Here is a 20,542-nt window from a genome sequence, read left to right as displayed (position 1 = left end):
GGAAGAACAAGACATGATAACTTGTTCAGTGGTTGTTAACCACATTGAGAGTTCACAGCCATCTGCTTTTTGCTCACTGTACCTTTCACAGATGGGAAATATCCATTTGCATATCAGTCTTTGTCCCGCCCACATGGGCAGTACAGCACTGAAATGCTATGGCAATTCCTCTCTGAACAAGAGTACCAACAGCAACTCCATACACGTGTTTCAGCCTTGGTGGGCATCATCAGTGAAGTGAAGCTGAGCCTTTCTAAGCACAGTGAGCAGGGAGTCCACGTCTGATTGCCCCCAGGTAACCTAGGGTGACCAACCCCAAGTTCCTTCAAAGAATTCAACAAAGGTAGCAGGCGCCCCTCTCTCGGAAGAACAAGACATGATAACCTGTTCAGTGGTTGTTAACCACATTGAGGCTGAAACACGTGTATGGGGTTGCTGTTGGTACTCTTGTTCAGAGAGGAATTGCCATAGCATTTCGATGCTGGACTGGCAATGTGGGCGGGACAGAGACTGATATGCAAATGGATATTTCCCATCTGTGAAAGGTACAGTGGGCAAAAAGCGTGTGCTGCAAACTCTCATCTCAGAATAGGTTATCATGCCATGTTCTTTCTGGAGAGGAGCGCTTTCTACCTTTTTTGAAATATTTGCAAGGAAATTGGGGTTGGTCACCCGCAGTTACCTGGGGGCAACCAGACGTGGACTCGATGCTCACTGTGCTCCGAGAGGCACAGCTTCACCTCACTGATGAGGCCCAACAAGGCTGAAACACGTGTATGGGGTTGCTGCTGGTACTCTTGTTCAGAGAGGAATTGACATAGCATTTTGGTGCTCGACTGCCCATGTGTGCGGGACAAAGACTGATATGCAAATGGATATTTCCCATCTGCGAAAGGTACAGTGAGCAAAAACCGTGTGCTGCAAACTCTCATCTCGGTTATCCTGCCATGTTCTTTCTGGAGAGGAGCGCCTGCTACCTTTTTTGAAATGATGGGGCAGTAGTCACTGGTTTTGTGCCTGCATTCTGATGGGAGGGGGGAGGTGCAGTAAGGTGTGAGTAGTTGGTGTGCACAAAAGCCTCTCTGCAGGAATGCTTGGGACGTCATACATTACCTTTCATAGGTGCCCCCCCCCACACTTTTGTCTGCGCCCCCCACCCCACGTTTGTCTTTGGACCCCTTTGTGCCCCTTCTAAATTTGATTCCTGGTGACGCCACTGTTGGTGCATCTTGCTGCTTTCTTCCAGGTGTTTGCAAGGAAATCGTTTTAGATCCGAGGTTTTTTTCCCCTCATCTGGTGACAAGCATTCTGGATTTTCTCCTAGAAGGATATGGGGCCTTCTTTTTCAACCTGCTTGAAGTTGATTTTGAGTGCAGATTCTCCGTACAAGCAGCCCCTTGTTTCCTCATGTGCCGCCCGCAGAGTGCATAAGGAAATGGGCCTCGCTTTGTCCTGTGAGAAGCAGGGCACACTATCAGATGTGGCGTCGCTCCACTTTCCCGCTCTTCCCAGGTCCTCCTCTTCCCGCCTGCAGCCTGAGAGAGACGTGCTGTTACTGGGCTGGGATGTGTTCACAGCGTTGCGGTTTGTTTCTCGATTTCAAGCGGCAATGGGCGTGGCTCTGCTCCTGCCAGGAGAGCCTGTGGGGCGTTCCCGTGAACCCGCAGCACCTGTTTACAGAACAGCAGGTCGTGCTTTCTTTTGGTCCGGTGCCCCAATTGTTGTAATTGTGGATGCAGGCAAGGTTCCACTGCTCCAGAGAATTGCGAAACGTTACTTCCATAAATAAGGCCCCTGGTGTTATGGTATTGAATTTTGCACCAGTTCCGTTTGTATTTATCCATTTTTATTGCCTGGTATTTTTTTCAGTATTTATCCATATCTATTTGTTGTTGTGTAGAAAAATAAGTTATAACTATTATTTTTCCACATTTATTTACACGATGAAAACACATTGGTAATCCCTGTAATGGGCAAACTCCTAGAGATTTGTTCTTGCACAAGTCAAGTGCTGCATATGTGCAGTCATTTAAACAACCTAAAAAAGAAATAAAAACATTCATTTTTCAACCTTTATCTTATGGTCCAACCACTGACCTGCCATGAATGTTTGACAACTTAGAGATCCAATCAAGGGACACGCGTTTCTGTTTTTTAACAATTTTTTGCAAATAAATACTGAAAGGAATTTGTGTTTTCTGTGTGTGTTTATGTGTAAAAATCAGTAAAAACTGAGCTCCATAAAAGACAGCATACAAAAAACCTATAAAAAATGACAAAATACTTTGAATTATAAAAACACAATACAATAAAAATCCATGAAATGTACATCATTACAAAAAGTCTTTTTTGCAAATTGCCCGCAAACAGCTGTATTATCGCTTCTAAAAACATATACACACCGATGTTACCTCTCTAGATGGAAAAATGATTACAAACCACAATGCCTCTTTAGTCGACCTCCAATTTGACTTCCTTACGACTGGTATAAAAATGTGTAACCTCAATTCATAAAGTGGATTAAAGAACACAAAATGTACCGTCTCATGCATTGAAATCACACCAAAGGAGCAGCAAATAGTTGGTTTCAGGACCGTATATGTTTTACCATGGCCCTCAATCAATGACAGAAAACAGCTAGTCCTCAGGTGGAGCAAAACCCTCCTGATTCGCTTACAGTGAAACCAATGCATAAAGTCAGCATTTAGCCCACTGCAACCATAATCAAAATACCTGAAGACCGACCGGTTCTTCATCTCAAAACGGCTACGCTGAGCCCTTCGGTATTCCATATATTTTTTCCGCACCAATCTGTTATCAGCACTAGAAACGTTTGCCGGAGCAGCATGAAGACCCAGCAAGCCAAGACTACCAGATATTTTATCCAATTTATTCAGCCAATTAATATTCCTGCAGATATCTGAGGATATCAATTCTTGTACGATCTAAATGAGTCTCAGTTTGAGCCCATAGTCTTAACTAAAACAGCAAGCGGTTTAAGCGTATATGATCTACTATCTAATCCAAGCTTAGTGTTCTTGGTGGTGAAAATAAGTTGAGGAGGGCCTTCCAGGCCCCAAAATACTCTTCAAGAAGCTGTTTTCATTGACCTTGATCGATTGGATTGAACACAGGCCCCACACTACTGCACCATAATTACATGATGCAACAGGCTTGGCTCGATAAATATCTAGTGTTGACTTAATGGTTAGCCCACCCATCTCCAGACCAAATCTATATGGCGCACCGCAATTCTGGGTGAACTTTTGCATTGCCTCAGATATATGGTCTGTCTAGTTGGCCCTACTGTTAAAGGTCACCACTAGATAAGTACATGTCTCCACCCAGGCAAGTTTTTGTCCGGATGTGAAAATGAAGGGGGTAGATTTTTAGTCTGCCTGCCGACAGACATAACTTGAGATTTCTTTACATTTACTGACAAATCTCTGCTGTCCATGTATTTAAGATAAGCATGAAAAACCTTCTGTAGTGCTAGTGGAGTACGTGCCAGCAAAACTCCATAATCGGTACAAGACAGAACAGTAAAATGTCTCCCCCCAAATCTAGGTGTATCCTTTGCAATTTGGCAAGGGAACTAACCAAAGCCACAGACGTAGAGGTTGAACAATAAAGGGGCCAGGACACAGCCTTGCCTGACCCCACATAAAATGTCAAACGAAGGAGTTAGGGCCTCATTACAACCCTGGCGGTAGCTGCCCCGGCTATCCCTGAAGCCAGGTGCCGGAAAAAGGAACTCCCCATTCCCATTTGAGTCCCATTGGACTCAGTGGGAATGGGGAGGATGGTAGCACCGGCACCATTTGTACCATGTTGGTGTTACTGTCAAAGTCTGCGAGCGGGTGCCTTTCCGCCTGCAAGGTCAGACCTGGCGGGGGAAAGGCACCCGGCCCACAAACTTGCACTCTGCCGGTCCGGTAACAATAGTGCCGGTAAGCCTACCAGCACCGTTGTTACCAGACCAGCAGGGTTGTAATGAGGCCCTTAGTTTTCCTTCATTGTCCAACCTAACCGCTGCTTTCGGTCCTGTCTGTAATGAAATCAGTGTTTTCAAAATAGGTGCTGGCAAGCCCATGGACTGTAATAGGAACCACAGCTTTTCACTGTTTACTTTATCAAACGCTTGGCTAAGGTCCATAAACCCCAGACAGCCATAGCCTTTAGTATACTTTTCTAGGATCAAACTAAGGTTCAGGACTTGCACCACTGTACCAAACCCTGCCTTGAAACTGTATAGCTCCTCAGACAGTAAACAATTTTCTTTTGCCCAATTCGCTATGCGAAGATAAATCACCCTGCTTACCCATTTTGCAGTCGATCAGGGGTATTTGCCGGTAACAACTTGGATCTAATTCATCTCCTTTTTAAAAAAATCATTATTACAGATTCCTTCCAGCCATCTGGGAAAATATTTCTAGCCAAGATTGTGTTAAAGATTTTAGTAAACACCGGAACCCATTATACGGTGCTCCTTCCTAAATATGTCTGTCACCACCTGATCTGGACCACAAGCCTTTCCGGGAGGGATAGAAAACAAAGCTTCCCTTATTTCATAACTTGAAACTCAAGGACGGATCCATTATTTATAGCATGAGAAGGATTTAAGCAGCTATCGTTCTACAGCCATTTTATCTCCACTTCGACCGAACAGCTTGGAAAAGTGGTAGTCCATGCTAAGGAAGTAGGGAACTCATTCAATGTGTCTCTAGAGGTGTGGGGGAGGGGGGCAGTACACGATGAAACTAATTTTTCAAAAATGACTTTTATTTGGTTTTTAAGCAGCCTGTTCCAGTTCTTACCAGTGTTCAATCTTCCATGCCTGTTTGGCTTTAATTAGGGACTTTTTTTTATAGGAGCCTCACTTGACCGAAATCTACATTATTTCGGTACGGACCCTTTGCTATTCTCAGAAGTATGGACTTCATGCTTCTACAGTCTTTGTTATACCATAATGATTTTCAGAGTTTTCAATTACTCGTCTGATGGATAGTGGTCATATTAAGTTGACAGATGTCAATAATACTGTCATAGATATGTAGATACGCTGGCTTTGTCCTACGAATAGAGGAACAGAGCTCAGACAAAATGAAGGCAGGTGGCTATTATCTTATTGGAGCAAAATTCTGTCTATTGCTGCTAATTTTATATGCTTCCTGCTAATGGATGTATCATACCTGTGTGCGCTTGAGACAGTATGAGCATTAGTATTGTTGCCATAAGAGATCGACAATATCAATGGATCACGGTTACTCTCAGGTCATTGTTCATTTTTTAGATCCTGCAAATACTGCCAATCAAGCGCATACACTAAAAAGTAATCAGTTGTTGACTTGGACCTAGAGAAGCTGATAGTATAGCGGCCTGGTCGATCTACAGGTAACCTTCAATTTACAGATCGCAGACTGTGATCAGCTAGCTGCACCAGGACATCATTAGCCCCTGGTCTGTTTGTTTCCCCATCAGTCATAATCGTTGATGGTGTATTTAGTGCGGCACATCTGCTTCTTTGTTGCCTTCCTGGGTTAACAGTCACTGAGCCTTACATTAAAGTCACCCCCCACTATTACAGAAGGCCTCCAAAAACAACATCGGAACCAAGACTATCCAAACAATTCAGTAGAGAGATGAGATTGGGTCCTAAAGGCCTGCAATGCGAGGCATTATAACATTTAATAACAGATAGCACACGCAGGGGATTCTGTGCTACATTTGGTGCCTGAGTGGATTTCAACATATGTAGCAAGGTCTCTGCTATTTCTCCCTTTTTGGCTCTGAATTGCCGAAACCGAATGCCCTAGAAAATTTGGAACAGGTATAAATCCTAGGCCTCACGTCTCCTGAAAAAGTTAAACCTCAAAACCATATATATATTAAATGAACTCAGTATCCCTGAGTTTAGATTTCAAGCCGGCAATATTCCAAGGTAGAACATTAAGGCACAAGGCAAACGATGTTAGACCCCCTCTCTCAGACACCCATGGGCTGCATTATAAACTGGGTCCATGGCCTGGGCAGAAAGGTCAGGTTTCGCCGAGCTGCTCAAGGCTCTCTGCAGAGCTGAGGGAGCCACATCCATGATTTCAGCTGATCCAAGGCATTTCAAATGGTCGGGCCGATCCCACAACTCCATGTGGATATCTAACCCAGCAGTGTTACCTTCTTTAAGTTTTTGGGCAAGCGTGGGCAGATACCGATGTTCATGAAGATGGCACTGTTGAGCACCCTTGTCTGGGAAGACTTCAATGTGTAGCAAAGAGAGAGATTCACGTTCGTTCCAAAATATGTTACAAATACTTGCATCTGCAAAAGTCACTCTTATACTGCAGCCACCACAGTACATACAGTCTGATAATATACGTATCATAGGTAACATCTTGTCGGAGTTCCCTATAATACCCAGACCTTCCCTTAGTAACTTTAAGCATTTGTATTTCCATGGAAGCAACCCTTAAAGGTGCTGATCAGGTTCTTTTTTCCGCAGCCATCTAGTTGGTCCACCTGATTACTTATAACAGGATTCAGCTTTACTTTCTCTTTTACTGCTTGAAGAGGCACGCACTTGGAATTTCTGTTGCAGTTACTGTTATAAGGTTTGGGATCTAGAAAATGACTAGCTGTCTGATGGTTCAGTCTGCACTTTTTGGGACAGCAGCCCTGTAGTGCTTGCGCGGATTGCTGTTTTTGTAGATCGCTGATGGTCCCATTATCAACCAGTTTAACAAATTATCCTATGGCCCTTGATTCTAGAGTCTCTTGTTGAGTACACACGGAAAAAAGGTGTAAACCCTCTTGTATTACTATTTCCCCTGTACTAAGGCTGGCTGCCATGACGGCATTGTGCGCGTTTGATCGAAATGTAGCACGTACTGTTCTTCTTGCTGGTGATGTTTTATCATATCTTAACCTACCTTGATTTACTAAATCATTGATTAGGTCCAAGCATTTCTCTAATAGTATTTGTTTTCGAATGCGCTCTTCTCTAATACCTTTGACCACCTGGAGCCCTTGTCCATGGCCTCTAACCTAGATAGACCACTCCAGATGTTGCCTAGAGTTTCCTTGTTGCTGAACTATGTTTTCGTTGGCTCCAAACGGGCCCTGGCAGTAGTAGCAGTGTGGCACGGGTTGGGCCTACATTTGCAGCAGCATCCAGCTGTTAGTTCAGGCATTTTTCTGGGCTGCCGGATGATATCTGCTTCTGGGCTTATAGCTAAGCCTATACCGTTTAAATTCCGGGCCAGCTTGGGTACGACTTGTTCTTACTCTTTTGTCCACCTGCTTGTGCCCTGGGCCTTCGGTGCAATTTTAAGTCTCCGTTGTGGGCTCCAAGAAGTCAATACCTTGGCATTCAAGCCATGTACTGAGAGTTAGGCCAGCCATTGATGATTGATATAAATGGGCTTGATTAGTTAACAGTTCTGGCAATATTACTGATGGAAAGCCATTTGTACCAGAACCCAAAGCCATAGGTTCTGCCGCTGGAATAGCATCTCCCCTTTGAAGAAGTGAGTTTCCTAGCTGTTGGAAAAATAATTTTTCACATTTGAAGTGACGGACAGAAACCATCCAACAATGTATACATTTTGCAGCCAAGCCTATCGACCAAGGGGGTCTTGATCAGAAATAGGCTTTGATGGACAGATGTCATTTCCATGTATGCCACTTTTCTCCTTAACTAGTTTGCTATCTGCCAGTGACAAAAACTCTTCAACAGAGCTGAAAGACTCAATAAGATCTGCATTCAGATTTACTGTGTTAGGTGGATTGGAAGGGCTAGGTAGACCTCTGCTAAGGCCATCCAATATATGTTGAACTCCATGGTCCTGCCTGGTTATCGTGCTCCCATTTTCAACTTTATGAGAGATCTGCTTAGTTCTCAGGGCTTGTACCAGTGGGATCTGCTGACCGGGCTCCATTGATAGATTGTCACCTTCTCCTCCTTCTCTTCCCCTTCGACAGTCTCATCATCCTCATCATCCAATCCGCCTAGACCCTTAATAGAAGCAGATGAAGCAACAGTGTTGGCTTTGTCAGTACAATCCCGATTCAAATATAAACTGGAATTTGAGCCCAAATTAATATCCGGAAGGGGAGATAGCATGAGGGGGCTGCGGAGAACCCACCGTAGAATGGGATGGCGCAGAAGCCGTATGTCTTTATTTATAAAAATTGAATAAAACGGAAACACAGGTCTTTCTGTTCGGTTCCCTATGCTGTCAGTCATGCATCATAGGCCAATCACATTGCAGACGGGCAGCATGGACAGTGTAAAAGTTGTATAAAAGTAGCATTGAAGTTAAAATCGCTGACAGCATATACCTTAAGTCAGCAGCAATCGCAGGAGAAACCATCTGTTGTTATGGCAAAAATGGAGCTGGCATTTCATGCCTGTATGGTTGCATGTGTGTTTAAATAAATACATTTTCGTATTCAAATAAATGCAGAAAAATACTATTTGAAAATTATCTTTTCATATAGGATAACAATAAATGTGGATACATATAAACAAAAGGCCAACTAATAAATATGGATAAATACAGACGGAAATGGCAGAAAAATAAAACCGGGAGCCTTAATTATATTCTGGTAAGCCCACCTTTGTTTTTAGGATTTTTTGTTATCTTTAACTAACGTCAGCTATATTTTGTAATATAGGAAAACTCGGCTGCATCTGTTAGGCCATTCCTTTAGTTACATAAGCAGCACTTCTGGCAGAGGTTCGTTAGGTATGTGAGCTTTTTAGGCCATGGCAGTACTTCCCAGTCTCCCTCCGCCCCCCCACTCCTCGGCGCAACCTCCCAACAAATATTGTTTCGTGGTTCGTTAGGCTCCCATCTAGATTTCTGATCCCACCTAAAGTGCTACATTAAGGTGTATGTGGGTGTGTTCAATCTTCTTCCCCTTTATACTAACCTGCCATTTGTTTTTGTCCTGCCGGAATTTTCTGAGGAATCGTGGCTTCGGTCTTTGTTTTTTATCTGTGCACGTTAAGGCGCTGCTTGATTTGAATTCAATTCTTTTATTTATGTGCTCACAGCAAGGCCTGGAGTGTAAGATCAGTGAGCAGAGGCTAGCAAAGGTCTAAAGTCAGATGGTCTCAGCATCCTTAGGTCACTCATAGGCCGGGCCTCCCCAGGAAGGGAGTGCTATTGCTTGGCCGCCAATACTCAGCGAATTGCCTGGGGCCCTTAAACATTTGAAGTGAGGGACAGAAAGCATTCATTTGGTTGTAAATCATAGGGCTTTGAACGGGGATTACCATTTAAAACGCTCACAGAAGTAACAACGAGCTAAGCCCTATAAGGCCCTGTGAACCATAGTCCGCATCTTGTAGTCAAGACCTGTTTTCTTCAGGAGCCAACGACGCTTCTTTAGCATCTGGTAAATGTGTTCGTGCCTGGGTGTCCACCTACCACTCTAGCAGCTGCATTTTACAGAACTGTAGGTAGGTGGGCAGTCACTTACAGGTCTTGCTCTGTTGATGACAGGAAGATTCTATCTAATCAGTCCCTTGGTGTTTCATTACCCAGCTGGTTCCAGATGCCAGGCGTTGGGCGTTAAGACATGAAAGGGGCCCGTTCAGTCCAGTCGTTTGGGGAAAGCGTAGATGACCTGCAACTCTCCAGATGTTTTTGGCCTACCACCCCCATCCGCCATGCGTAACATCGCCCATAGTCATGGAGTGGGAGACATAGGCCGAGCAGTTTAGTTAATGGTGAGGGATCATTGCAGTCATGGGCCAAAGGTTGCCTATGCCTGCTCCCACAGCACCTGAGCTGCTCTCTTCCAGTAGGTTGTGGATATGAATTGTGGGAACTGCATTTCCTTTTTCCTGTATGACTACTTTTGATGCTTATGTGAATATTTATCTCTTTCAGGCATGACTTAACAAACACTAGCAAAGGTATAGTGGATTTAAACCCTTCCACTGGAAATGTAAAAGTAGAATAAGCCACTGGAGCCAAGTAACACGTACTACAGCGCCACCCAGTGGCCATTACTGGAAGTTCACCTCCAGTTCAGAGCCATCTAAGCAAAGCATTGTGGTTATGCACATTAGCCCAAATGCATTCCTGAGCATGCCATGACTTAGAAAGCCTTTAGTGCATTTTAAAGTGAAAAGCTAGCAGTACCCTTCAAGACACAAAGCATTTTGGTTTAACCTGGGAAGAAAAGGTCCAGTTTGTTTGGGGATCCCAGGTGTTTTCCACAGGCAGATATGTGGGAATAGTGTCCAAGGGGAGACTGCGTCCTCCACTTGCCTAGAATCTATTCTTCGCAGATGCTAGTTCCCATAAGATTTTACACCCGGTCCTATTCAATACCAAGATAAACCACACTGCATTGGTCCCTGTTTGTGCTGCATACACAGACCATAGTTCATATTTTGTCTGCCACGTGACTGACTCTACCCCAGCTCTCCCAGCATTTTTAGAGGCTTTGACTTGTTTTGCAATTTCCTGATATGTTATTGCACCTCCATTACCCAGAAGACATGGGCCCCGACCCCTTTGTTTCCCCTGATATTTTGGATTCCGGACTCCCATCACCTCTCACCCCTCATGCGTTGCACTAAAACACATCTGGAGAGCCGAAGTTCGCAGAAACCTGACATAGCAGAAAGTAGCGGAAAAAGGGGAACTAGGTGCACACCTTAAAGTTAATGTTTTAGTGGAGAAATTAGTTAAGAGCCAGCATAGCTGGTTTGCAAGTATAGAGGTGCACGGGAGGAAACAAAGCCTTGGAACAACGGCTTAATATACACATGTAGGGAAAGAAAAGGAACCTAGTATGGGTCCCTCCCGTCCCATGTACACTGACATATATCCACCTGAAAGGTAGTAATAAGTAGTAGTTAAAGAGAAAAACACCCTAGGTATTTTTTGTTAGAGAAAATATGACTTATACACCGAATTTGTAAAAAGCGCTCAGTCAAGTTTTTTAATGATATATAACATTCAAGTAGCACAATCAGCAAAGACACAAATGTGTTCCAAACAAAATTCACAGCTTTGCGCGTTAACTCATTAGACCAAAGAGAAATCAACCTACCACAAGTCAGGAAGAATTGAGGAATAGCCTGCCCTCAAGAACTACTGAAGTAGATACAGGAGAACCAACGGAAATAACTAGTGGTGCTTTTGTAGGCCTTTGCGACAGGCAAAAAGAAAAGGAGAGGGAAGAAAACCTCAAAGGGGAAAAACAAGTGAGTGAGAATCTTGAAGTTAGTATCTCGAGTAAAATATTGTCAAGTGCACAAATAGATACATTGAACCGTGGACTGTCTTTCATTCCCACCTGTAACACCTCATTCTTTGAAGAAAACAATTGTCTACATAGGCTAATGAGAAAACTCCGTCTAAGAATGTTCTTCAACACTGAAACTGAAGAAACATTGATGAACTCAAGAGGTGAATACCTCGAATTACGTCCTAAGAGTCGCTTTGATCCCCAAATCCAGAACTCTATCCTGGACATGTTTGAAAAAAGTGTTCTAAAGGATTTGAAGAAAATTAATTATCAAAGGACTGCACCTACCAACATCAGAAACAGCCAACTAGAACATGTTGAGTTGCTTGCCAAAGACGAAGAAGCTACCATTAAACCCGCGGATAAAGGAGGTGCAATAGTGGTGATGGATACCACTTATTACACTGAAAAATGCCTTGAACTCCTTAATGACACCAGTACTTATGTCAAACTGGATGGTGATCCGCTACAAACAATTAATACCTTGATTACTGAATCCATCAACCATGCACTTGAGAACGAGTGGATTAGTGAGAAGACTAGTCAGTTCCTACTGAATAAGCACTCAATAACACCAAATTTCTATGGGTTGCCCAAGCTACATAAGAACAACACAACCCCTCCAATGAGACCAATAGTCGCAGGGACCGACAGCATATTTGACAACCTTGCGATATATTACAACCTCTAGTACAGGCAATCCCTACATATCTAAAAGATACGACCGACATTTTGAACTGCTTACAGGAAATATCAGCACTAAGTAATGATTGCATTCTCTTTAGTATGGATGTCTTTAGCCTATGCACATCGATTCCCCGTGACGAGGGAGTTCAATCTGTATTATGGCTACTCTCTATACCACCAGACATTAAAGGCAACCCAGAATTCACAGTGGAATTTTTGGATTTGATCCTAAAGAACAGCTACTTCCATTTTCAAGGGAAGTTTTTTGGCCAGATTTCTGGAACTTCAATGGGGTCGGTAATGGCACCAGTCTAGGTAAACACATATATGTATCGTTTTGAACACACATATGTCTTGGAACATCAGCATTGGGCGCCACAGATTTTGATGTGGAAGCGTTACATCAATGATATTTTCGGTATATGGTGTGGCCCCAAGCAGGAGCTTGACCATTTCTTTGAATACTTAACCAATGTACACCCAAAAATTAAGTTCATAATGGAAGGAAATTGGTTCACCATCCTTACACTTCCTTGATGTGGAGCTTAAAATTCAAGAAGGAAGACTCTCCACTTCCATATACCATAAACCTACAGATGCAAACAATCTGTTACACTACACAAGTTTCCATCCTAAACCAATGCTGAGCAGGTTACCCTACAGCCAAATGCTCCACCTGAAAAGGATTATTTTGGATCCAGAAGGGCTTGACTCTGAATGTTCCAAACTGATTGATAGATTTGAGGAAAGGGGGTATCAAGTAGAAATTTTCGACACTGCAATAGAAAGGACAATTCCTCTCAGTAGGGAACAACTATTGACACCCAAAGTAAAGAACAACTCTATACATTTACTCTATATCTCGAAGCTCTCACGCCAGAGCTTCGAAATCAGCAGAACAATAAAAAGGAATTGGATTATGCTGCATAATGACCCTACTTTGTTAGAATTATTCCCAAAAGTACCGATGATGGCCTTTAAAAGAGGTAGGAACTTAAAGGACAGATTGGTGAGAGCAGAAAGGCCAAATAAGCCCAAACAACAACTACTAAAAACAAAGAAGAAAGGCACATTCCCCTGCCTTAACTGTAAACATTGTAATAATATGATAAAGGGTGACACTATCTCCCACCCACATACTGGGAAGAAGATCAAGATACATTATTTCGCTACCTGTTTGTCAGCAGGGGTAATTTACTGCATTAAATGCCCTTGTGGCAAACTATATATTGGACAAACCAACAGGACTGTGAAAGATAGATGGACGGAACATAAATCCACCATCAGATGCAAAAATATGAGACCACCAGTAGCCTGCCACTTTGTAGAAAATAACCATACCATAGCGCAAATCAAGTTCCAAGTGATTGTAGTGAAGAGGCCCCAACGAGGTGGAGATTACCTCTCCATCCTTTCACATAGAGAGAAATTCTGGATTGATCAACTTGACACCTTACAACTTAGAGGACTTAATGATGAGTTCTCTTTGAGCTGTTTCATCTAAAAATTGGTTAAAAATCCCTTGATCTAACTTTTGCACTTTGACTCTGATACCATCTTTTGATCTTCTTCCGAAATGGGTCTGTGGTGAAAACCCTATATATATGTTCATATGGTGTTATGTGCCATGTATATTGGAGTATTTTGCACATATGTCGATTATTCTCCTTGATGCTTTCACTCTGCTTTACAAATGAAAGAATGGATATAGGTAGGAAAGTTATTCCTGTACCCTAATAGGTCAATCTTTATGTACGTGATGTGGTTTAACAGGTCCACTGATTGGCATTTGAGTTTAACACTATCATGCAAATGGGAGAAACTATATAATGAACTTAATTTAGCAATGGTGGAAACGGATGTTTTGACTTCAGTTGGTACCGTCTTTACACTGATTTTGAATTTGTTCTTAATTAATGCTGCCGTGTAGTGAATTACGTACCTTTCTGATGGTCAATATGTATATATGTTCATGCGCGCGGGGGTCTGAACATGTGTTTCTTTGGATTCTGTGCTGGACACCAGGTATTTGCAAAGTATTTCAAGCACATTGAAGATATATTAACATGATTGCTGATAGTCAATTTACACGTCTAAGATGGCCGCCGAGATTTTTTAAATTTTTTCGTTTTGTTCCCTTGGGCTTAGTCCCTTTTCTATGTTTCTGGAAACGTAACTTAACTATATAGAAATATGCTGCTACACGGCCTCCATGGTTACGGTGACCATGGACGCGTGAGCAGCTCCTGCAGTGTCTTTCTCCATGACTCAAATGGTGATTAGAAGGTATAGTTAAACTTATGACTGTATCTCACAGAAGCTCTATTCTGAATACTATTATCAGATGAATGCATGCTGAACTGAGTATGTGCTTCCCTTTAGGTATATGAAACCCTGATCGTATTACCCTCCACGGTATATGTTTACTTCCCTCTTTGAAATCTTCTTACGCGCCTGAATACCGGGCTCGTTCACGGAAGAGCACTGAATTGAAGCACCTCTCATGACATCCATTCCCACGATCTGTGTGTGCCTCTACCACATAATATAAATAGTACTTTTACGTTTCAGCATACTTGGTACACTGCATTTTAACAAGTAGCTTCCCTAATTTCTTCCCTAACTCCCCTTATATGTGTTCCCTTTTTAGGATACGTGTCATGAGAGTCAGACAAGCATGATCCATTTTTACTGGGTTTGCCTAACCATCCGTTAGTAAATCAGCCAGAAACACGCCCCAAGGCTCATTTTTACTTGTTCGGGGTACGTACCTTTCCAATACATTTTTCTCTCCATATAAAATTCTTTGTAAATACGCACGGCCATCCTCCAGTTTTGAATCTAGCAATGACGTGGCTATTATATGTTTGTTATAGGTATTGATACCTCGCAAATTGGGATTTCTAAAGCCCCGTTGTGAACGTTGACTACCCTCTCTGAGAAATCCTCAGATAGCTACGCACAGTCTATATTAACACATGGGTGAGTCTACTTTTCGGCTTGCACTCTGCATGTGGCTATGAGTCATTGAAACACATGTTTAGCAGCCTGGTGCGCTTTTGCATGTATATGGATGTGAACATCCGTGGTTTGTCATATAATTAACAATGTACTCTCCCGTTTGGGTCATCTTAAAAAATGAACTCACACCTATCTGTCAAGATCCCTTATCTGATCTATCTAGTATTTAATTGAAGTACATCTCCCTCTGGAGCCGTAGGTGATTCTGAATATTGGCGCAAGAAATGTGATCTGTATTGTAAAAGGCCTTTTCTTTTCAATTATTATAGTCATTGACAAAATGCATTCCATTGGAATGAAAGCACCTGGATTGGAATCATTGACTTATTAGACCCTATGTAATAGTTATTTAAACCATAGGAAAATGCTTGTTTTTTTTCAAGAACTATCCGGTTGTTCGATGATTTAATCAAAAGGATTTTCTTTGTTTTTCCTTACCGCTTATACTTTCTTTATTATCTTTTTTCAACATGTATTAACCTCCTCAAGCATCAGCAAAATGATCCACAGGCTTCTGATGAAGAGGTTGAATCCTCGAAACGCGTAAAGCCGTGAATTTTGTTTGGAACACACTTGTGTCTTTGCTCATTGTGCTACTTGAATGTTATATATCATAAAAAAATTTGACTGAGCGCTTTTACAAATTCGGTGTATAAGTCATATTTTCTCTAACAAAAGAATACCTAGAGTGTTTTTCTTTTTAACTGCTACTTATTACTACCTTTTAGGTGGATATATGTCAGTGTGCATGGGACGGGAGGGACCCATGGTAGGTTCTTTTTCTTTCCCTACATAGCAGAAAGTAGCCCCTGGTGACTGTTGCACTTTTCGTCTGGCAGCTTAGAGCTAACATTTGATGGTGTGCGCAGACGCTAGCTGGTCGCGTTTCCCGGGTGTGCACTCAGTACCAGGCTGTAATGCTTGGGGCGTGGCCTGTGTAGAAGGGTATTTATGGAACCGATTCTCAGAAAACTTTACATTTGTTTCAAGCGAAGAAGCAGGTATTCACTGCTGAATGTTTGAGACCCTCCCTTAAAGGGATGGGCACAGCATAGCTCTCATCCCACACGCTTCTGGCGAGCGTCGCCACCTTCAAAACAGCGGACTCACCCGCCAAGCCTCCTGCACGCCCATTCACTTCAATGGGCTCTCACCTGCAAAAAGAAATCGTGTGTTTTCAACCGCCTTGGCGACGCAAATGTTTGAGAGCTATGACACAGTGCTGGGGAATTTGGGAACCGCCTCCATTATCAATTCTGTTAATCACTTATGCTGGAATTGTTTCTCTTCCTAAATAAATTGAAATATAAATTCAGGACAAGCCCCAGAAATAGACAGAACCCCACATGAGGCCTCTACACTTGAACTCAGTATGCTAAACTCTGGACTCCAGGAGTGGGCCCAATACTGCAGATGTTGCCTCCAAGACTGAAAAATGTGGTCTTTAAACACATATTATTTTTTGCCCAAGTCTTTGTCTTTAAAACCCCATCAAGACACATTGCGCTGGCCGCGGGCAGCCAGGTTCTTTGCTAAGGTCCCGCATTAGGTAGGAAGGAGGTCAGACTAGTTGGCACTCACTTGTTCCCATGAAGGGTGGCCCATGCACTTACCCGTGTGAAGAGTGGCAGGTGGTGAGGGGGGGCGGTCTGTGTTGGGGAGGGGTGTCCTTTCCTTAATTTGCATGTCTCTGGGAATCCCTCTTTTCATTCGCTCTAGCAGTCAACATGACGTTGCTTTCATCTTCCACTGACACGGGTGAGATATTTTGGAAAATGTGAACTAATGTTTGCACTTTTTAAGTTGTGACAGCGGAAAACCTTCTATTAGCTTATCTATTTATCCAAGTGCATTTCAACACTCCTCCAGGCTAAAAGGGGCGACCTAGTAAGCCCGGTCCCAATACGCTGGACAATCTTTGAAATGCAAGAGGGCCTAGATGAGTGGACCTCCTCGAGTGTGAGAGGAGCGTCATATTCTGGCCCTGTCAACGTCCTGGGTAATGGAGCGCCGGGCACTTACATTTAACTCAAACTTGAATTTCCCATTCAAACTCTCTGGGATAAGGAATATTTTGGAGACACACAGCAGAAACCTGGATTGTTTTTTAAACTCAAGTTCAATCCCTAGATGTAATTTCCGATGGAGACAATCTTCAGACAGATCAGCCAGAGATAACTTGTGATCCGCGGACACCCCCCCAGCACTCGTCCCATGCCACCTCTAGTATGATCCCACTCCTTTCCATCCTCAAAGATGCCAAATGTCACGTGGCATATGTGACACCTTCAGTCACGCCTTGTTTTATTGTGTTTGCTTGGTCACATAGCCGTAGGCATATAATGGTGAAAACAATGCAACTAGTTTCATAATTGGCACAAACCAGAACTATCTTAAGCTGTCACATAGGACATGACTTCAATTAGCTCTTATTTGCCACCTGTTGAACTCCATCTTGTAGGATGACCACTGATCCATGGAAAGCATGATTACTGCAACCTCTGCTTAGATGAGAAACTGAAGTGGTTTATGCTTAAGCTAGAGGTGGCCTAGAATGCGGCCTACCTAGAGCAGGGGTTTGCAACCTGACTTCTTCTCTGTATATTTTGCACCATGACTTCCATGAGCCCTTGCCATTAACTAATGTAGCTAGGCTGATGGGATTTGTAGTCCAAGCCATCCAAAGGCCAAAGGATGCAGACCGCTGGCCTTGATTTTGGACTTCAGAAGCTTGATAACATCTTGGTGCTCCAGGAAAGTTCCAATGTCTACAAGAGCGCCAAGGAGAAGCTCTTTAAGATTCAGAATTTGAAGTCACGTCAAGGGTTGCCACCAATCATCTTCATGACTCAAGTGCAGTGACCCCACACGCCACACTTCTGTGATCTAAAGAAGAACCTTTTAGTTCTTCCCAGCGCTCAGGGCAAATCCTGTGGAGATTTACCATTCTCAGGCCTTGGTTGGGACTTGAAAATACGCCACTTAAGACTTTGGCCTGGAACGAGCTAGTGGTTTTGCTCCCCCACGACCCTGCACCACTCCTACCTCCTTTCTCTTTACTCAGTGAGTCTTTTCTCTTTTCATCCTTCCCCAGGGTCTAGGAAAATGGCCACTTGTATGTGAGGGTATTTGGGGAAATGTCAGTCTTAGCTAAATTGACTTCTATCTGGCCCGAGTTGGTGCTCGGACATTGTGGATACAGCCAGTGGCACTACTGTTGTTTCAGATTTGGCCTCTTTGTAATTTGAAACCTAACAAAATGTATCCAAAAAACAGGCAATAAGACCATTAATTCGCTGAATGGCTCCTGGCCTGCGACGCTAAGAACCCCAAGGCACTACTCCAGTGCAGACGGCAATTGCATCTATGGAAGAGTCTAAGCAGAGGTCTGTAAATCTCGGGTGCCAGCCCGATGGCCGCTCCTCAGGAAGATGATCACCTTTGGGCCCAAGTCACACTTCGCCGGCCCGGTTCTATATAGAAGTAGCCATGACCCTATGCAACATGACCCCACTCCTAAAATACCCAAACCCAGGAAGGTCGCTGTACATTAGGGGCAGCATTAGCACAAACCCTGAAGGAAAGACCCCGGATTACACAAAATCCAGCAGTCAAAAGACCCTCTGATTCCCCCCACCCCCGAACCTCACCGTCCCCCTGCCTTGAAGCCCCTTCACCAACGCTCTGTTGCAGAAAGGGCTTGTGGTCAGAGTGCCCATCTGCAGACCATGGGTGCACCCTCCCTGACACCACAGGCATGAAGGTATACACACAAGCACACACTATGAAGATTGAATGAATGGTGTGCGCTTGCACACAGTGGAATGCGTTGCTCTGTGCTGGTGTGCAAAATGCTCGATTTAGTGTGTTTCAGATCAAGGAAAGCACGCAGACCTGGCAAAATGGCAACACGTGTAGCGGGCTCAGGCAATGTTAACGACATCAGCATATTTATTTCCCTAATTAACATACAAATCTGCATGGTGTTCAGTTTTGTAATTGAGAAAGCGCATTGTTTGAGTGCAGAGAAGTATTTTATAAACAAAATCTGGTACTGTTTGTGCTTCTGACTGGAAAATACTGGAAAGGGAAAAAGCATTTAAACATTTCCAAATCACCCGAGCACGATCCTGGAAGGTAGTGGACGGGCCACACATCTCCTATTGGTGGGTGAACGTGTGGGAATTGATGGGGATGGAGAAACTCACAGCGTTGGCAAATGAGAGGTTGCCCAAGTTCTCACGTATATGGGGGCCATTCTTGGACTATGTGGCAGACAAAGAGCAGATGTTCTTCCAACCTTGGCTTTTGAGACACCTCACAAAGCCATGACTCAATAATAGCGATTTCAATGGATGAGATCCTCAATTACCTCAAGTCAAAGACTGTAATGTCGGCAACGGGTTACTTCTCCTTCCTTTTCTTTTTTATCCCTTCCACCTCCTCCTCTTTTCCCTCTTCTATAGTCTCCCTCTCCTATCTTCCCTTCTCCGTTAACTTTCACCTGTTGATTATACGGCTGTGTAAAGCATAACAGTTATATACTTAAAAAACTGACATTTCAATGCCATGCGGTTTTCCTTTTGCTGTTGGTTACCATACAAAGCTATTCCTGTACCATGTTCACCGGAATTTCGATAAAAAATATATGTTTAAAAAAAACACATTTTCAACATAGATAGGATTTTTAGTCAATAAAGTATCTTCTGTTAAAGGACGCTTCACAGACAGTTATTATACCACATGGCCCTTTCTAGATCTGGCTGCAGAGAGCTTTAGCTTTCTGACAGATGTCTTGAAGATGCATGTCATAGAAGGGCCATGGGTCAGTCAGGTGTTGGGATGCAGAACAAACGCATCCCGGTGAACGCTCTGTTAAACCAGCAAGGATTTTGTAGGAGCAGGTGGGGCTGTCAAAATTGGGGGGAAATGTATGAATGATGCTTTTAAAAACATTTTCCCCTGCTGCTTGGAACATTGATGTTTTCCCCTTTTTTGCTGAATTACATTTTTATTTTAGTTGCTCTTTTTCTAAAGCCTGACCTGTGCAACAAGCCAAAACAAAATGTACATTTATGAAGCCAGACCTATTGGCTTTGCCAGTGCGTGTTACTCCTGGCTTCCAGTTCCAACGTTGCCACCATTGGCTGGCACACCAATGTACAGCTACGTGGGCTTCATGACAATGTCTGGCTAAAGCAGCAAAATGGCACGTAAATGGGGACATTCAGATTTGTGTTCCTTTGCATGTATCCCACTACATATGGAACAATAGAGGACACAGCTGTATGGTTCATCCTCCATTAATGGTTTTCCTAAAAAGTAAAGCCTTTGTCAAAATATCTGTTCTTCAAACCAATAATGATTAAAAAAAAAAGACTGTAAAAAGGTCAAACTCGCCAGTTAATTACACAAAGAAAAAAAACCTTGACACCCAACAGGAATGCCCTAACAAGTTGTAGGGATAAGATATGTACATTTGATAATGATGTGTTATTTTTATAGTGCTTACGCCTAAGCGCCGTACATAGAACATATTTAAATACATTAATCATTCCAACCTAAG

At 43.2% G+C, this 20,542-nt stretch overlaps 1 protein-coding gene across 2 annotated transcripts in view; it reads left to right on the top strand.

Annotated features, from left to right (window-relative positions):
• Positions 1–20,542, top strand: part of LOC138531124 (cornifelin homolog) — a 106,700-nt gene that overhangs the window by 18,295 nt on the left and 67,863 nt on the right. The window contains exons 1-2 of one of the 2 annotated variants that reach the window (XM_069640966.1): positions 14,612–14,718; positions 14,832–14,937. The exons of the other annotated variant lie outside the window; for it this stretch is intronic. Coding sequence (XP_069497067.1) covers positions 14,934–14,937 — 4 coding nt within the window. The 5' untranslated portion in view covers positions 14,612–14,718; positions 14,832–14,933. Of the gene's footprint in view, positions 1–14,611; positions 14,719–14,831; positions 14,938–20,542 lie in introns of those variants that run through there. 2 annotated transcript variants of the gene reach the window in all.

This window comes from Ambystoma mexicanum, chromosome 1q (assembly GCF_040938575.1).
Source record: "Ambystoma mexicanum isolate Mex_15411 chromosome 1q, UKY_AmexF1_1, whole genome shotgun sequence".
In the NCBI taxonomy this organism is placed as follows: domain Eukaryota; kingdom Metazoa; phylum Chordata; class Amphibia; order Caudata; family Ambystomatidae; genus Ambystoma; species Ambystoma mexicanum.
The sequence above is the reverse complement of the archived record's forward strand: the minus strand, read 5'-3'. Positions and strand labels throughout refer to the sequence as shown.